General features: G+C 38.5%; 1 protein-coding gene across 1 annotated transcript in view; it reads left to right on the top strand.

Moving 5' to 3' along the window:
• OSBPL3 (oxysterol binding protein like 3) overlaps nt 1-18173 on the top strand; it is a 96965-nt gene that overhangs the window by 42831 nt on the left and 35961 nt on the right. Inside the window, exons 11-12 of the mRNA XM_025046813.1 lie at nt 8040-8170; nt 12278-12385. Of these exons, the coding sequence (XP_024902581.1) occupies nt 8040-8170; nt 12278-12385 (239 nt within the window). The remainder of the gene's footprint in view (nt 1-8039; nt 8171-12277; nt 12386-18173) is intronic.

The following is an 18173-nucleotide window of genomic DNA, read 5'->3' as shown; positions in this document are numbered from 1 at the left end:
ATGGAACACTTTACCCATAACGTGCTTTAAAAATGAAAGAATTCCGTGATTAAAAATGTTTGGAAAACACTGCTGACTACAGTCCCCTTTGCATTTCCACAAGAAATAGTAAATATTAAAGGCACTGAGAAGTCCTGCAGCAGCAGTTTTCTTAGCTTTGTTTAATTCAATAATTTTCAATGTTATTTGGGAAATTTTCCTCCCTCCTCTCCAAACGGCTATCAGCTATTACCACTCTGGAACTAAAGTTTCTAAAAAAAAAAAAAAACCTGCTTCAGGAGACACAAATAATAAGCCTTTCTGGAGCTAACCTTCTCTGCCAGCTGAGTCAGAAGACAGGCTTTCATTCCAGGCCACCTTTGTCACTGACTAGCTGCGGGACTTTGACCTCTCTGGGCTTCATCTACTTCATTTGTTAAATGTCCTAAAGTCGTTGTCCTGACCCTTTTGACTTTCAAATTCTGTGGTTATCTTCTATGACTATTTTGCATTGAGTAGAAATAATTCATACTGTTGCTCATTGGTGCAATGGTATATGATGAAAGACTGTTCTATTAGTACAGAAACAAATGACAGGATGAGGTGATTGGATTTAGGATGGGAAAGCAAGGAATAGTATAGGACTGGGGTCGGAGTGCCCCAAATGGAAGTGGATATTCACATTCTCCTTTGGAAGGGGAAGTAGTGAAGTTTTACAGATACTTCTGCAATCTTTGGAAGATGTTTTCAGTGAGAGAAATCTTCATTTACAAATCTAAAGACTAACAGTAGGACAAAATTAAATTCTATTAAATTATTTGGTATTCTTTTGTTCCTGGATTCTTTTCCTGCGTTGAGTTTTAATGGAGTGGTAATTTTTTAAAATTGTTTGAGCTTATGGAAGTATTGAATAAAAAGCTAAGTTTGTCATGGCACAGATAAGAAACCTGAGGCTTACGCAAAAATCCTCCTGAAGGTCAAATTGTAGAAAGCACAACCTAAGATTTGACTCCTAACTGGCCTGACTCCAGAGTCTTTGCTTCTCTCCTGGTGTCTCACTGCCCTTACAGATGGGGCAGCCAGGGTTTTTCACAGACATAGAAATATGTTCACAGCATATCATTCAGTAAAAATATAAAGTCACAAAATGATAAATAGATGTGATCCCTCCGCCCCTTTTTTTTTTCCTCGAAAAAATAGACTATATAAACCTGGCATGTATAGTAAAAAGTCTGGAGGATATACACCAGCATTTTAGTGATGGAGGCTAGAGTTATAAGTACTTATTATCTCCTTTCTGCTTATCATTTTAAATTTCATATGTTTATCATTTTTAAAGGAGAAAATGGGTTAACATTTTTTTAAATAGGAGCGAGTACTCGAAGTAGGAAGGAAGACATGCCCTCTGTTGCCTGGCTCTCCTAGCCCTGTGTTTTTCTTCCGTCACAGTGCTGATTCCTTCTCTCCTTTAACCCTTACCCTGCAAACCTAAAACGTGTTGGTTACGAAGAAGCCATTTTATGCTCTGCACATTCCCACCGCAAACTCTTGTCCTTCTAGTTCCTATTAGAACTTTGTCAGTGTTTTGCAATGCTGTTGTTCCATCGATCTGTAAGGTGGGCAGACCTGCCTCACTCACCCCTTTAAAGCTCTTCACCCACCCCCTGCGTGTTCTCTACTATGAAGGGATCGGTTGTAATTAGGGCATTGCATTTTAGGTTTTGTGGAATGACCTTCAGGAAATTCATTTTAGGAAATTCCTATAAAATACCATTACTGTTTAATAATATGAACTGCCTTTTTAAAAATGAAAAAACACTGCCTCCCGGCAGAAGAGAAATAGCCTGAATTTTCCCTGCATTGAAGAAGCTGCTTCCTCAGCAAGACAGAGGCTGCCATACTGAGTGGATCCACTGACCCCACTCCGCTGCAGAGGGCTCAGCCTGGTGGACTGTCTCTAATGGGCCTCAGCCAGCTGTTCTGTCTCTCCTGCTTTGTGAAAGCCAGCTGGCTGTAGTGCTGCCACACACCTAGACTAGGTCAAGGATGTCCAGGCACACTTATGTCACTACAGCCTGCGCCCCATGAGCTGACTGGCAGCGAACTCCTCAGGAAGCCTAACAGGCTGTGTTCCGTTCCTGTGTATCAAAGTCTGCACAGAGACTGAAGGATCTCTGGAGTCTCTTTACACAGGCAGTAACTCAGGCCTCACGGAATAAAGACAGCGCTCAGGTTTGCCCTGAGGCCTGTGACCTTTCTCGCTTCCACACATTCAGACTCAAAGCATCTTGACCTTTCTTCCAGTGTAAGCCTGTTTTTTTTTACTGACACTTTTGATTATATTTTCTTATCTGCATCACTAATCTATTGACTATGACTCCAGAGCAACTGAACTAAAGGCAATAATTCTACTGATGCTGTAACCTCCTGTATTACCTACTTTTTCTTCAACTTGTTAAATGTATTGGAATTCTCTCCGTTTTGTAGAAGTTAGGACAAATGCTAGGCAACCAATATATAACCATCCTAAGAAGTCTTTGTTATCTACTACAGACTATAAATTTGATTTTTATGGTGTAACAATGAACTAATTTTCATTGGTTCATGTGTCTGGCTTTGTGTGTAAACCGACACACATATAAACAAACAATGAAATGTACTAAAAATCTAAAAATCAAAAGTAATTTATATCACACGTGTTACCCTTTACCTTTCCCAAATTGAATTTCATGGAACACTTTATCCATAACGTGCTTTAAAAATGAAAGAATTCCGTGATTAAAAATGTTTGGAAAACACTGCTGACTACAGTCCCCTTTGCATTTCCACAAGAAATAGTAAATATTAAAGGCACTGAGAAGTCCTGCAGCAGCAGTTTTCTTAGCTTTGTTTGAGTCAGTAATTTTCAATGTTATTCGGGAAATTTTCCTCCCTCCTCCCCAAACAGCTATCAGCTATTACCACTCTGGAACTAAAGTTTCTAAAAAAAAAAAAAAACCTGCTTCAGGAGACACAAATAATAAGCCTTTCTGGAGCTAACCTTCTCTGCCAGCTGAGTCAGAAGACAGGCTTTCATTCCAGGCCACCTTTGTCACTGACTAGCTGCGGGACTTTGACCTCTCTGGGCTTCATCTACTTCATTTGTTAAATGTCCTAAAGTCGTTGTCCTGACCCTTTTGACTTTCAAATTCTGTGGTTATCTTCTATGACTATTTTGCATTGAGTAGAAATAATTCATACTGTTGCTCATTGGTGCAATGGTATATGATGAAAGACTGTTCTATTAGTACAGAAACAAATGACAGGATGAGGTGATTGGATTTAGGATGGGAAAGCAAGGAATAGTATAGGACTGGGGTCGGAGTGCCCCAAATGGAAGTGGATATTCACATTCTCCTTTGGAAGGGGAAGTAGTGAAGTTTTACAGATACTTCTGCAATCTTTGGAAGATGTTTTCAGTGAGAGAAATCTTCATTTACAAATCTAAAGACTAACAGTAGGACAAAATTAAATTCTATTAAATTATTTGGTATTCTTCTGTTCCTGGATTCTTTTCCTGCGTTGAGTTTTAATGGAGTGGTAATTTTTTAAAATTGTTTGAGCTTATGGAAGTATTGAATAAAAAGCTAAGTTTGTCACAATGACATCACTTTCATAGATTAAAAACTAAAAGATATATATGACTTAAAGAAAAGCCAGATCATTTATTGAACATAATTTAGAATTCAGCATAAAAATCTGCTGAGCAATTGTATTTATGTAAAATATCAGTATATAAATAGGACCATTTAATCAAATTACCTAATGTATCCAAATCTGAAAAACCATTTGGATAGAATATGTTAGAAAGTATTTTAAAACCATGGACATCCTGTGAGGTTTAAAAATTAGGGGAATAGATTACGGGAGATCAAACCACTCCAGATATTTTAGATATCTTAACATTGTAAAGAAAATTCACTAAAATATGGTTTTCATTAAAAATACGGAAAGGAAAACAATGAGTCCTACTGTGGGTCGGATGCCAATACGATGTTTTTTCATTGTTTCTTCAAAGCACTCTTGAGATTTGGGCATTATCCACACACACAGATGTAGAAACTGAGGATTTGTCTAAAAATTAAATGGCAATTAAATGGTAGGGGTGGAATTTTGGTTCACGTTTGCATTATTTTTAACCCTGTACCACACACGGTGCCACTGTAGAGGTGGTGTCTGTGATTTTCTTGACTTCCTCAAGATCTTATTCTTTTCTGATCCTGAGAAACTTCTAGAGAAGGAGCATATTTAAAAAAAATAGAGCTCAGATAAATTAAGAGTGTATAGGTGTCTTTCATTACCAGCCTTGCCCACCCAAACACACGGTCTATGATCTCAACCACCTAACTCAATAATTAAGAATGGCATGGGAGCTATAGAAACGAGAAAGGTAGTGATCGCCGAGTCATCTGTGTGACGCTGTGGCATTCCATTCTGTCAAAGCTCCACTTCTGTCCCCTCTCTTAGCACAGTGAAGGGGAGAGTCTGCGAAAGAGATGACATAAATGTCTTCTGATATTTGAATACCCCATGTGGTCTTGTTTATTATCAGATATCTACAAATGCGATACGCTCATTTGGATTGTTCTTTTTCTCACTAGCATCATGTATGAAATTAGTAAGAAACCACTCTTGTCACAGAGAATATTCCTGACCTCTTGGATCCTGTGTTGTTAACGATTAATATAAATATGGTCTCCCATGAGCAGCCTCTAATCATTGCTATGTTTGTGCGGGGTCATTAGGCTACTGTGAAGGACTATTTTAATGTCCTCTGAGTGGGCTTAAGCAGTCATTTAAGAAATTTAGTGCATAGGGACCTGGTCTTCTGAGCCCCTTTGTCAGGTGGTTTAAAAAGCACTTTACACCTTAAAATTAAATATCAGGACTACATGAGTTTCTTTCTGCTTATTTTATGCCCACCACAGTCTTATCAGCTGTATGTTTTGAACCAAATGGTGTACATTCTGCTAAATTAAGAATTTTAATAGGAATCTTCTACTCTAGTTGAATGCCTTGCTTTACTGCAGGCCAGCTGAAAGCCAGAGGAATTGATTTAGTAAGTGGCAGCCAGCTGTGAGTGTCACATTTATTTAATTTAGAATAAACATGACAGTGAAAAAAAGTTTCTTTTTTAACTATGTAAGGCAATAAATATTAATGGGACTTATTGTGGTAATAATTTTGCAGTGTGTACAAATATCAAATCATTTTGTTGTACCCCTGAAACTAATATAATGTTACATGTCAATTATACCTTAATTTTAAAAAGAAAAGAATTGTAATAATAAGAGACTTAAAAAAATAAACTTGACAGTGAAGAGCTATTCCCCTAGGGGCCCACTAGGATGGGTGTGTGTATCCCGTGGAGTTGCAAAGGGCGGGGGTTTACCTATCTAATAGGACATAAAATGCGGTGAGTTAGCCGTAGCTCGTTGCTTTCCAGCTGAGGCTGCTCGTCTACTGCTCAATAGGTTCTGGTTAGTCCCTCATTCATAAAGCTTCTACTCTGCACGTAGTTATTTACAGGTGTTGTCCTGACAGGAGACTAAAGAATCTTCGTAAAATTACTGCCCATATTTCAAGAGACTGCAGTCACCACCATTTTCATCGTCATGTGTTTTTTTGATCACCATCACTATTATTATTGCATTAACACTTATTATTTATTATATGCTACGCACTGGGTTAAGTGCTTTACTTGCATTAGCTTATTTAATCTCTGTAATGGTCTTATAAAGTAAATGCTATTATTATCTCCATTTACAAGTGAGGAAACTGGGATTCAGGTTCATCATATATTTGTCCAGTCATACAGTGAGTAGGTGATAGAGCTGGGAAGAATCCAGGGCTGATGTTGGAACCCACACTGTTGGTCACTGTTGTCCTGCCCATTATTTTGCTCAATCAAATTGTTTAAATCAAAGAGCTAGGTGTGTTCCATAGATGTTATGAGAATATTTAGTACCTATTTACCCTCGACCCCTGTCTTATATCGACAGAAACACCGTAATTTGCATGTGTGTGTTTAAACAAATTGCTTATTCGTACTATGATTTTGTGAAGATGCTCTAAGTCTATCACTAAACACCACAGCCTCAGTCAAGTTCAGCAGCAACCTATAGAGAAGTTCAGTTGTCCTCATGGCTGTGAAATGAAGGAAGTCAGTCAATAGTGTGTATTTAGTTTCTGTGATACTAAATAGGTCACTCTTGGATAACAATACCTGTAAAAATGCAACCCCGTGGAATTCAGTAATATGCCAGGCCATTTGAGAACTACGTCTCTTCCTTCTTCCTGCCATTCTAAAACAAAATGTAATAAAGGAAATTGGAAAGATAATATTCAAATGTGATATCCATCATCAATAATTTAGATGACAGTTTCTTCATTCGAAGGAGGTAGTTTGTACAGTCTGTGATCAAAACCTGCAGAATTTTTTGCCACATGTGTTCATGGCTTTAAAACATCAGTTCAGGCATCTAATAGTGCTGAGCTCTCCTGGTACCTGAATGCTCACTGAAGTGAACAGAGTAGCTGACTGCCAAGTTTAGACGTGGAGAATTCTGGGTGAAGCAACTGGAAGGACTAACGAGGAAGAGAGTAAGTAACACCTTATGTGGTTTGAAATAATTCCAAACTTATAGGTTGCAAGAATAATACAAAAACTCCCATCTGTACTTCACCCAAATTCACCATTTTTAATATTTTGCCACATTTATTGTATCTTTTCTGAACTGTGTGAGAGTAAGAATCACACATCATGTCTTTTTTTTAGACCTTTCTTCTGTAGTGTATATTTCCTAGGAATAGGCATATTCTTAATCACAGTATAGTTACGAAATTTGAGAAATTTAGCATTGAAACGGTACTGTTACCTATCCTAACATCCATATTTAAATGTTTTCAGTTATCCCAATAATGTCCCTTAATAGCACTTTTCCGCTTTAGGACAGGATCTAGTCCATGATCATATGTTACATGTGATTGGCATGCTCTCTTTTAATTGAGAACCGTTCCTCGGCCTTTCTTTCTCATTGATGAAATTGTTACATAGGCCACTTTAAAAAAAATAGGATGTTCCTTATTTGGGGGTTTTCTGATGTTTCCTCATGATCATATTCAGATTGTCTGTCCCTATCTGGCGTATGACAAAAATGACAGTGTGTCTTTTTCAGGGTATTACACCCAAGGCACTCTCATTGGTGATTAATTTTGGTCACCTAGTTAAGGTGCTGTCTAGTTTCTCCACTGTATTGTTACTGTTTTCCCCTGGAAAACCAAATAAGCTTTGTTTTCAAACATTTCCAGTCTTTGGGGATACAAATAAAACTAAGTGTTGATAATTGAGAATCCAGATGTATAGTTCTTTCGAGTGTCAAAATACCTTGATGATAAGTCCTAAAATCATGGAATTTTGTAGTGGATAGGGGCTTTGGAATTGACAAATATGTGTGATTTCAAAATTTTAATAGACTATCTTTTAAGAGCAATTTTAGATTCACAGCAAAATTGAGCTTATGAAATACAAGTTCCCATATACCTCTCCTCCCCCTCCCCCACACACAGATCCCCTACTGTCAACACCCCACCAGAGTGGGCCATTTGATATAACTGATGAACCAACATTAAAACGTCATTAATACCCAGATAACTCAAGGTTTCCTCTTCTTTATCTTGACTTTTCTGTTCTGTAAAGCTTTTGTTATGTGTTTGTGTGTCTCTGACAGCCATTTGTTTGTTGATGCTTACAAAATCCGACAGCTTGGAGGTTTTTGTACCTAAGGCTTCACAATCTTAGATTGACTTTTCAGAGTCCACAATTTACATTAGGCTTCACTCTTGGTGTTATACGTTCCAGATGTTTTTTAAAAGTCAATTTAGAGTGTACCTTTGCTACACTCAAAGTATTCGGGGCTGTTATTTTTCTATGTTCTTTTATGAGGAATACATCTCACTGTATCTTGTTTTTGCGTATGCCTCTTCCTTTATTCCTTTTTATAATGATTATATCTTTATAGTTTACTTCACTTTAAGGTCAGCTTTCAATACCATATCAACGGAGAAAGAGAAACTGAAGCAGCTGATGGATCAGGATGTCTCTTCCTCCCCCTCCGCCCAGGTGGTTGGGCTGAAGCATGCCCTGTCATCCGTAAGTTACATGTCTGTGTCACAGAACTGTCTGTCAGCCTATCCAGGCTCATGCAGATTTTATATTTTCCACCTCCATGGCTGTGTCGAAAATTCATGAGAAAACCAAACAAATCATCCGAAGTATATTCCAACCTTTCATCAGATCTGCTCATTCTAAAGATCAAAAGTGAGCCTACTGCAAATCTTAGTAGCTAGTATTTCATGGAGCATTAGATACTTCCTGTTTGGTTTCCTCTTCCTTATCTTGATTTTTCTGTTCTGTAAAGCTTCTGTTGTGTGTGACAGACATCTGTCTGTTTGTGCTTACAAAATCTGACAGTTTGGATATTTCTGTACCTAAGACTCCGTAAGCTTAGATCGACTTTCCAAATGACAGGCAGGAGAGCCACGTTTTAAATTCGCACTCTCATCTTCTCAGCTGCACTGCACTGATCCTATTTACCACTCTCCCAAAGACCTGGACTTGATTTGATTTGATTTGATAGCACAAAACATTTAGCTGCCCCCCACCCATGGGCAGGCAGAGATGAGTCATACAGAGTGTCAGATAATTGCTCTGCTTTTGTAACAATGAGAAAATCCCTGTGGAGCCTCAGATGTTTTTCAGTAAGCCATTCTGTCATTCACTCTTCCTCCTTTTTTTTCCGGTTCCACTGTATTCCTCAGAAGAGTCGGGCTCCATTGAAGTACAGTGCCCTAGAACTCTACTTTGAATAGCCGCTGTTGTCTGGTTACTCACTCTGTATCTATCCAAAAGGTGGAGAACCTTAAAATGTACTTATTTGTTCCTCTTCTTTGCTTATACTTTGTAATTCCTACAGTAAAAGGAGAATCTAAAATTACCATCTGAAGCAATATTAAACTTTCTATTTAGGATCAGGTGGTGGAGGTGAATTTTTGAATATTGTTTTCAGAAGCCAACTGAGGCATTGAGAGAACTGGAAAATATCCATTCACGTTTTCTGTCATCACGTTACTGAGAAGAGTAAAGTCATGCTCTTGGGGTAACGTTAATGGCAAACACATCACCAGTAGTACATATCATCGTTGTAAACTACTTCGGTTTAACGTTCCAAGTTCAGTTGAACATTCCAAGTACATTATTTTTAAAAGAAATAAGAAATAATGTGGACTGACTCCATGTATAGAGTCTTAATGTTGTCTGCCCCGAGGAGCTTCAGATTCTTCAAGGTCAGAGATAGAAACACCCTTTTTCTGATTATAGTAGACAGCCAGATGCACACTGGCTGCTACTTTGGTTTGAAAGAAGCAAGGCGTTGTTTTTTTTTTAAAGTTTATTTTTTGGTGGTAAAAAGCATTTCTCATTGTTCCCAGTAGGTTGGCTTTCAGTACATTTAGAAGGTATGCAGTCTTCTGGGGTCCCAAAAGTCCCTTTCATTGTGGTCTTTCCGCCCCCTGCCCTCTTCCCATGGAGGTCTGGCCTCCTCTAGTTAATCTGCCTGTCTGGTTGAGGCCACTGAGACGCATTTGGCCAAGGTTTCCTTAAATTGTTGTTACCTTCGCAAAGGAATTCATTCTCACCTACGTTTAGGCTTTTGGAAACAAGATACACCAGAACGATCCTTTATTTCCTTTTTGTCTTGGATGCCCGATCACATTCAAGACTTTTTTTTTTTTTTAATTAAAATGTTAGGGTCATCTCAGGGTTATCAGAATGAATATGTTTGTGTCGTATGTGCAGTCTGGGTTTTTTTCTTTTGCCCGTGGCTTGCAAAGGAAAAAGAAGCTACTAAAATAATACATTTTGGGGGCCGTATTAAGATTCTAACCACTGGTATAGATAGATGCTAGCCATTTATACTAAGATACCAGTGCCATATTGTCCAGAATAAATTAAGTGTAGAGATTGTTACTATTGTTTTCTATATTTAAGAAACATGTACTCAGTGTTTCCTAAATGATTATGAAGAATTTCCAAATAACCCATATTCCATCCATGGGTGCTAACAAATAAAGCCAACATTCTTGTTTGGGATCCAGGCCTTGGATTAGACAGTGCCACATCTGCCTATGTTCTCAGCAGGTAGACCCTGTGGGCCCTGATGAGTGGAAAAATCTCTGAGCTTCTTGGAAGAGAGTCAGGAAGGTAGACAGGATGGATCGTACAAGCACCCAGAGTGTCTGGGGACACAATCAGGTGAACTTGGTATCTTTCCAAAGACCGATCGTTTGAAGAACAGTTGGTCATGAAACATGCAGATTATTAGCGTGAAGGAGACACCTTCCTTTACCATCAAGCCTGTTCCTTCCTAGTTGGGAGGTTGGGGTAGGGTAGGGAATCATATGAGCCCAGGGAAAGGTGAAGGAGGTCCGGGGTGGGCTCACATGTGCTTCCATCTCGCATCCCCCCAATTCCCGGGCCCTGGTCCTTAGCCCTTATCCAGGTAAGTGAATCCTTTTAATCAATCAATAAATAAAATATCTTAGTCATGAAGAATAAATAAAACAACCAACACCTATATTGGGAAACAGGAAAATTAATCTTCCATAAAATCCTACTTCCTAGGATCCAGTTCAACTGATGTGATCATTAAATAACATTAACATGTGGCCAAGAGACGAGAGCAGCATAGTTTTTAAAGGTGAGAGAAGCTTGGAACCATTAGGGAGGCAGCTGGCCAAAGAAATGACAGTCAGCCCTCCACATGTGCAGGTTCCACATTCATGGATTCAACAGACCTAGGGTAGAAAATATTCTTTAAAACAATCTTACGTCGTTGCTGACCTTGCTGCTTAGTTAGGCTTGTGATGGTGGTGTCCGTACTGAACATGCACAGACTTTTTTCTTGTCTTTATTCCCTAAACAGTACAGTATAACAACTGTTTACATAGCATATACGTTTAGTAGATACCTAGATTAAGAGGTGATTTGAAGTATATGGGAGAATGTGCGTAGGTTATATGCAAGTGCTACACTATTATATAAGGAACTTGAGCATCTTTGAATATGGATTTTGGTGTCCTGTGAAGTCCTGGAACCAATCCCCCCCCCCGCACCCCACCAAGGACACTGTAAATACAGTTGGGGAGGAGGAGGGGCTATGAACCCGCTAATCATAATCAGAGCCGAAGGTATTTGTGATTTTCTTACTAACCCCTCCTTCCATCTCTGGAAGTGAGGATAGGGGAAAGCCATCATTTCCAGAGTTTAATATCTTTTATTTCCCAGGCATCTCAGAACCGGTATCCCATTGGGTAGCATTCAAGGGGAAAAGTCCAGGAAGTGCCCCCTCAGGCTCTGTCACATGGGGCCCGCTGCTGTACGTTTCTGAAACACTATTTTTTAAAGAAATTTATTTATTTAAATTAGTTTCAAGTATACAGTACATTGGTTAGACAACTATAATGTTCATAAAACGATCCCCCTAATTGCTGGCCCTCCCCTGGCCCTCCACTTAGCCATCATATTAATGCTAACTGCATTCCGTCTGCCATGCTCCCCATGCCCAACTATCAACTACTAATTTGTCCTTCTTTAACCCTTCACCCCATTCTCTCAGCCCCATAACCCCCTCCCCTCTGTCCGTCACCAAATTGTCCACTATATTTGTGAGTCTGTTTTTGATTAGTGTATTCTTTTTGTTTCTTGTTGATTTCACATATAAGTGAAATCATATGGTATCTATCTTTCTCTGACTTATTTCACTCAGCATAATAACTTCTAAGTCCATCTATGTCGTTGCAAATGGTAGGATTTCATTTTTTTAATGACTGAGTAATATTCCATTGTATATATGAACCGTAATTTCTTTATCCAATCGTCTGTTGATGGGCATTTAGTTTGCTTCCATATCTTGGCTATTGTAAATTGTGCTGCCATGAATATTGGAGTGCACAGATTTTTACGAATTATTGTTTTGGTTTTCTTTGGATAAATACCCGGAAGTGCAATTGCTGAGTCAAAAGGTATATCCATTTTTAATTTTTTTAGGAACCTCCATACTGTTTTCCATAGCGGCTGTACCAATTTGCAATCCCACCAACGATGTATGAAGGTTCCCTTTTCTCCGCATCCTCGCCAACACTTGCTGTTTTTCGATTTATTGATGATAGCCATTCTGACAGGTGTTTTAACATGTTCCAGGCCCTAGCACAAAACACAGAGCTTAAAGAACGCTTATGCAGAATCCATGCTGAGTCTCTGCTCCTCGACCCCCCTGCTGCTGCCAAGTCGGGTGACAGTCTGGCAGAGGTGGGTAAGGCTTCTTGTCTGGTAATGTCTCCGTGACGTCCCACGACGCCCTCTCTCTCCCTGCCTCCCCCTTATGAGTGCTGCTCACATCTCCACAGCCTCCCACAGCCGCGGGCTACAGGGGTGGGAGTCCCTGCATCACAAGGCTTTCTGAAGGTCTGTTGCTAACTGCATTTTAAAACTGCTTCCCCCGCACCCTGCCCCTCAGAACTGTTCTTCCCTTTGTATTTCTTTTCCCCATTTTCCTCCATATTATTACCCTTTTCACTAGGTATTACTGGAGTGGAAACTGTAGAGAGACAGACATTCTCTCCTGTTACTTCTAAAAACACCTAACTCTCTCTGACCCAAGTACCCCAATTCCTGCCAGTGTTTTGCTTCCTCTGTGAGAACCACTCTTTTCTTTTTTTTTTTTTTTTTTTTTTTTTTTTTTTTTTTTTTTTTTTTTTTTTTTTTTTTTTTTTTTCCTTTTAAAAGCACAACCTTGCTCTCTGGCGGGGGGTGGGGGGCGGGGAACTATATTACAATTTGAAATGTCTTGGTCGGTTAATAGTATGATGAAAATGTCTCCTCTTAAGACATGGGATGGTTATCTGAAATACTCTTTGAATATATTTACGATGAGAAATTTCAGAAAAATACAAGTGAATTGCTTGAGAAATAAGTAGAAAGAGTAAATAAAGGTTAAAACTGTTTTTCACTATCTATTAGATTTCTATGCTTGCCTCAGACATGCTAAATTTTTAATGAACGAATTTATTAGACAGAGTGCATTTAAAATAAAAAAATAAGGAAGGTAAATACAAAGTGTGGGCGAGGCATGTAAAATTTTAAAAGGAGCTTCTAATGTTTAATCTTAATCCATCTTTTCCTGTCCTCAAAGAAAACAAAACCCTCACACAGCTTCACTCCTGGGACAGCTGTTGAGTCGGGCAGTAGAGACCAGAGGCTGAAATCAGTCAGTGCACAGACTGCGAGGCCCAGACAGCTGTGGCTGTTTGACACACAGGCCGTGCCATATGCTGTTGGGAGGGACCCTCTCTCTGCAGAGACTGCTGGCCTCTTATTACTTCTCAGACACAAGTCACTGGTTGGCTATGAAATTCCTTTACACACTCAAGAGATCTTTTCAGTCGTTAGCTCAGAAGTAAACTGAGTCACCTGCGGGATTGAGCCCTTATACATTACCCATGGTGGCCTTCATTTTAGACCAGGGCAAAGACATGTGCTCACCGGATGGGCTGTCTCTCAAATCTGCACATTTGCTAAAGCAGGACCCAGTCACCCGACCAGCCATCGCTAAGAGGTGTTTGATGCCAAACACCATGGCATTCTTTGGGGTTTTGTGTCTGTTTCCAAGTGGTACTTCTCTTTTAAAGAGCGTTATCACATACTTACATTTGTATGGCAAGTTGACCCTTCATCTATGGCTTTGTGAATTTATGCTCAGCGTGTATACTTGGGGATATTTGCATTTTGGAAAGGAGACCAAAACCACAAGTCTTTTTAAATGCACGTTTTTAAATTGATTTCACAGGCAATGTACCTGAAGGCTTAAGTGCTGTGAAGTGTCTTTGAGGAAGAGCAATAGCATCCCTTAAACTCACACCCTCCAAAACACTCTTTTGGAGTCTTGAATTGATCATACAGTTGTCTCCTTTATGTAGTTCCTTCTTGAGTGATTTTCTGTTTTCTGCGTTTTATCCTGCTTGTCACAGAGTGACTCAGGTTAATTTTCCCAGGAAAGGAAAAGACACTGTTGCCTCAGGAAATGAGAGAGTTAGTGGAAATGGCTGCCCCAGAGCCTGAAAACTCAACTCGATTGATTTTCCTTAGGTAGCTCTTGGCACCTCAAACACTGACAAAATGCCAGTCCCCACAGTGGGGTCAGCCCAGAGTGGTCCATTTTTAGGACTTCTCACTTTCTTTGCTTACCTTCTGTTACCTCTTAGCTACACAAATTAACCATCTTTGGCATTCCAAAATCTACTTGGATTCTAACATCTCCCCTCTCCTATCAGAAATTACTCCCACATCCTATCAAGGCCTTTTATTTTTTTATTTTCATTTTCTAAAATTTTTTATTAAAATTTAAAACAGTCAAATGTTAGGAGAGCAGTGTAATGAACCCCTGTGTACCCATAATCCAGCTTCAGCTGGCTTTTTGCAGATCTCGCTTCATCTATCCCCTTATTTTTTTATTTTTTGGTTAAAGTGTTTTATAGCAAGCCCAGATAGCATTTCATCCATAAACATAAACACAATGTTATTATCACATCTAACGAAGGTAATAATTCCTTAGTATCAGCTAGTAACAGTCTATGTAAAATTCTCCCAAATTGTTTCAAAATGTCTTTTTTTAAAAAATAAATTTATTTATTTATTTTAATTAGTTTCCAGTATACAGTACATTGGTTAGACATCTATATAGTACATAAAAACGATCCCTCCAATCGCTCCCTCTCTCCCCTGGCCCTCCACCTAGCCAATATAGCGAGTCCTTTTATTTTATATTTCTGAATGTGAACACTTAATGTTATCAGGTTGAGTTCTTAGATTATTTTATATTCCAAAAGAAAGGCCAAGTGATTTCGAGGATAACAGTCCATGAAAGCTAAAGTTCATTTAAGAGACAAGGCGAGGACTTTAAAGAAAAGTCTAAAAGAGAAGAAGGAAACTTAATTCTTTTAATTGTCTGTTTACTATATTTCATATGCATTTGAATACATTATCTCACAAAATCCTAACCCTAACTCTGTGAGATAGGCAATGGTTAAATTTTAAGAGACAAGGAAACAAAGCCCAGAAAGGTTAAAGAACTTACTCCAGGGCACATAGCCAGTAAGAAACAGAGCTGGGATTTAAGTCCACATCTAATGAGTCCAGAGCATCGCCCTGCTTTGTAGTGAGGAGAGATGTGTCAAACCAGAAAATAAAAACCAGAGTGAAGCTCTAGCAGTGAAAACATGGTGGTGATGACATAAGATGGTCAGAATAACTATCCCGGGTATCAACACGATTTAATATATGGAAGAAATAAACGTATGATAGAAGAGGCTCAAAAATCAATGAGAAAGAGATGGATTATTCAATCGGTTATGTTGGCAGAACTCAAAAGCAATTTGGAAAGCAATTTAAATCTTCCATTGCGCATTAAAACGAATTGCTAGTGAGTTAAATATAAAAATTCAAACTGAAAGATATTGATTTGAATATTTATCAAATGATGAGGGTAGGGAGGTCTTCGTAAATGTGGAAGTAGTAGGGAAAATTACAGAAGAAATGTCAGCTAGCTTTGGCTAGCTTTTTTTCCTAGGGGAAAAAAAATAGGACGTGTACGAAAAAATTAGGACACAAATAATAGACTACGAAAAATATTTTCAGTGAAAATGACAGACCTAGAGAATGCTAAAAAGGTGATAATGTATTGAATATGTAAATAATTAATAAATAATAGCAAGCAAATTAAGACCTTAACAAATAATTGGGGGAAAAAAAGACAATTCACCAAAACTCTCAAATCCAGATAGTGAAAAAAAAAAAACTTTTTATTTACTAATACTTTTAAATTTTTAGGAAAGTTTAAAGAAATGCAGAGGGAGTAGCCTCTTCCATCTGTCGTTAACATCTCTACAGCTGGTTTTTGAAAAAGGAAAAAATGTTCAGCCTAATTCTTAACAAAGAAATGCTTATTAAAACAATTAGATTAGCACAAGATATTTATGAATTAAAGTATTTGGTGCCCTTAAGGGTGTAGAGAAAACAGAGATTCTCTTACTTGTTGATGTAATTAGGAAATATATATTTTGCTTTAAATATTTTTAATAGTTCTACATCTGAGAATTGATTCTAAGGAATAATGAGATACAATCAGAGACACATTTGCAAACATGTTCACCATCTTTACAAATTTAGAAACATCCTTAATATCCAATAAATGAAATGATTACTCTATGACACACAATTACAATAAAATATTATCTATCGGCTAAAGTTCATAATCTCAAAGAACTTTTAACAGCCTGGGGAAAGTTTACAATATAATGTTTAGTGAATGTAGCAGACTATATAAAGACTAGGTACAGTGTGACCCCAGTTTTTCAAACTTGAAAAAAAATTATACGCAAATATTTTACTACAAAAAATAATATACCGGCAGGTTAATAGGAGCCACATCTAAGTGATGAGACTTTAAGCGATGTTTATTTTATTTATGTGTTTTTATGTTTTCTATTTTGAACACCTATTTTATCCTCAGAATGCATGTTAATTTTGAAAAAAAAAAATTAGGATAGTGCAATGTTGTTTGGGGGAAGTTTATAAAATTAGAGATTACAGTTATTCCAAAGCAAAGCTACTTATATAAAAGGATGCTAGAGAAATGTATCGGAGTGGCTGTTTTAGTGTGATGGAATTATGGGCGTTCTCTCCCTTTTCTCTGTTTATCTTTTTATAGCGTAAAAAAATAGATAAACAACCACTCATGCCATACAAACTTGAGGGGGTATTATTGAATCGGACTGACTAGATTAATACTTTAATAAACGAGGCACTGTGTTTTACAGGTGCCGCTGCAGTCCCATTAAGTTCTCAGTCGGGATTGACAGGGAGTTGCTCTAGTTGTGGAACAGCAGAAGCGGCTGGGGCTAGGTGTATTATTTTCAGTCTTGATCAGCCAAGAAATCTTTCTGACCCATCAGTCTGGGAAGAGAAAGGTAGAGAGGGAGCAGAAGTGACTGGTAATAAATTATTGAGTAGAACAAGTGAATAAATCATTAGAGTCTTACGTGGCGGTGGCACACCAAAGACAGTTCCATTGTTTCAGTGAGCATTAAAGAAGCTCCGTCATCCCCTACATAGTCTCTTCTTTGGAGGAGAGAGACCTCTCCCTTGACAGCAGTGGTATTTATTTGTAGATCTTACAGTGATCTCTTTGTTAGGGTGGAGAAGAAGTCTGCTTTTCAGAAAGCTGTGTGGATACTAAAATGGGTAAGATCTTTCAGCGAATACCTTGACCAGCTATCTTATTTAGGAAGAATCCAAGAGAAAAGGATATACATTGAAATATATTCCTTAAGTAAACATTTCATAAAGGGACCACTTACCCTTTATTAATTGTGAAAATCTGCTGCGGCCCTTCTGTTAAGCATTCTCCTCCTGGGTATAATTTGTTTATGAGATTGAGGAGTGTGTCCTGAACTTATAAAACTTCTGGTGAAGACATAATGGGCTATAACTCTTGCTCCTCCCAATCGTTCTAAGACTCAGTTATCAGATACATAATGATATAGAAGTAGCTCCTTTATCAGCCCAGAGAGAAATGTGAGCCATTGGGAAGTTCAGAGCAATGATCTTCTCTGATTGGAAGGAATCAAATCCTCTTGTCCTGAATCTGTTCTTATTCCTGAAGGTCTAGTCAGGTGTCACCACCTCTCGTGGGAAGCCCTCCCCTAACAGAATCAATCTCACCTTCCTGTCCGCTTCTAGAGCTCTTTCCGTGCCTTGGTCTTGGTTTTGTATGCGTTGGGCGTATTCTCTGCACCTCTCATTCAGGCCAGGGACCTTGTCTTAACCATCCTTATATCCCTCCGTGGCCAGCACAAAGCCAGTTGCTCAGTGTGTTGAGGTAAATTGAATTTTCACTTGCAACTTGAATAGAAAGCACATTCCCAATATATTTAGGTCCTTCCCAGAGGGAAAGTCTGGACCCGGTGAAGTAGAGGATGGGGGACCTGGCGAGATGGAAAAATCATGATATTCTATTGTGCTGTTCGTGTAGAGACTTCTA

The sequence above is a fragment of the Pteropus alecto genome, unplaced genomic scaffold (assembly GCF_000325575.1).
Source record: "Pteropus alecto unplaced genomic scaffold, ASM32557v1 scaffold21, whole genome shotgun sequence".
Taxonomy (NCBI): Eukaryota; Metazoa; Chordata; class Mammalia; order Chiroptera; family Pteropodidae; genus Pteropus; species Pteropus alecto.
This window is presented reverse-complemented; position numbering and strand designations above follow the sequence as displayed.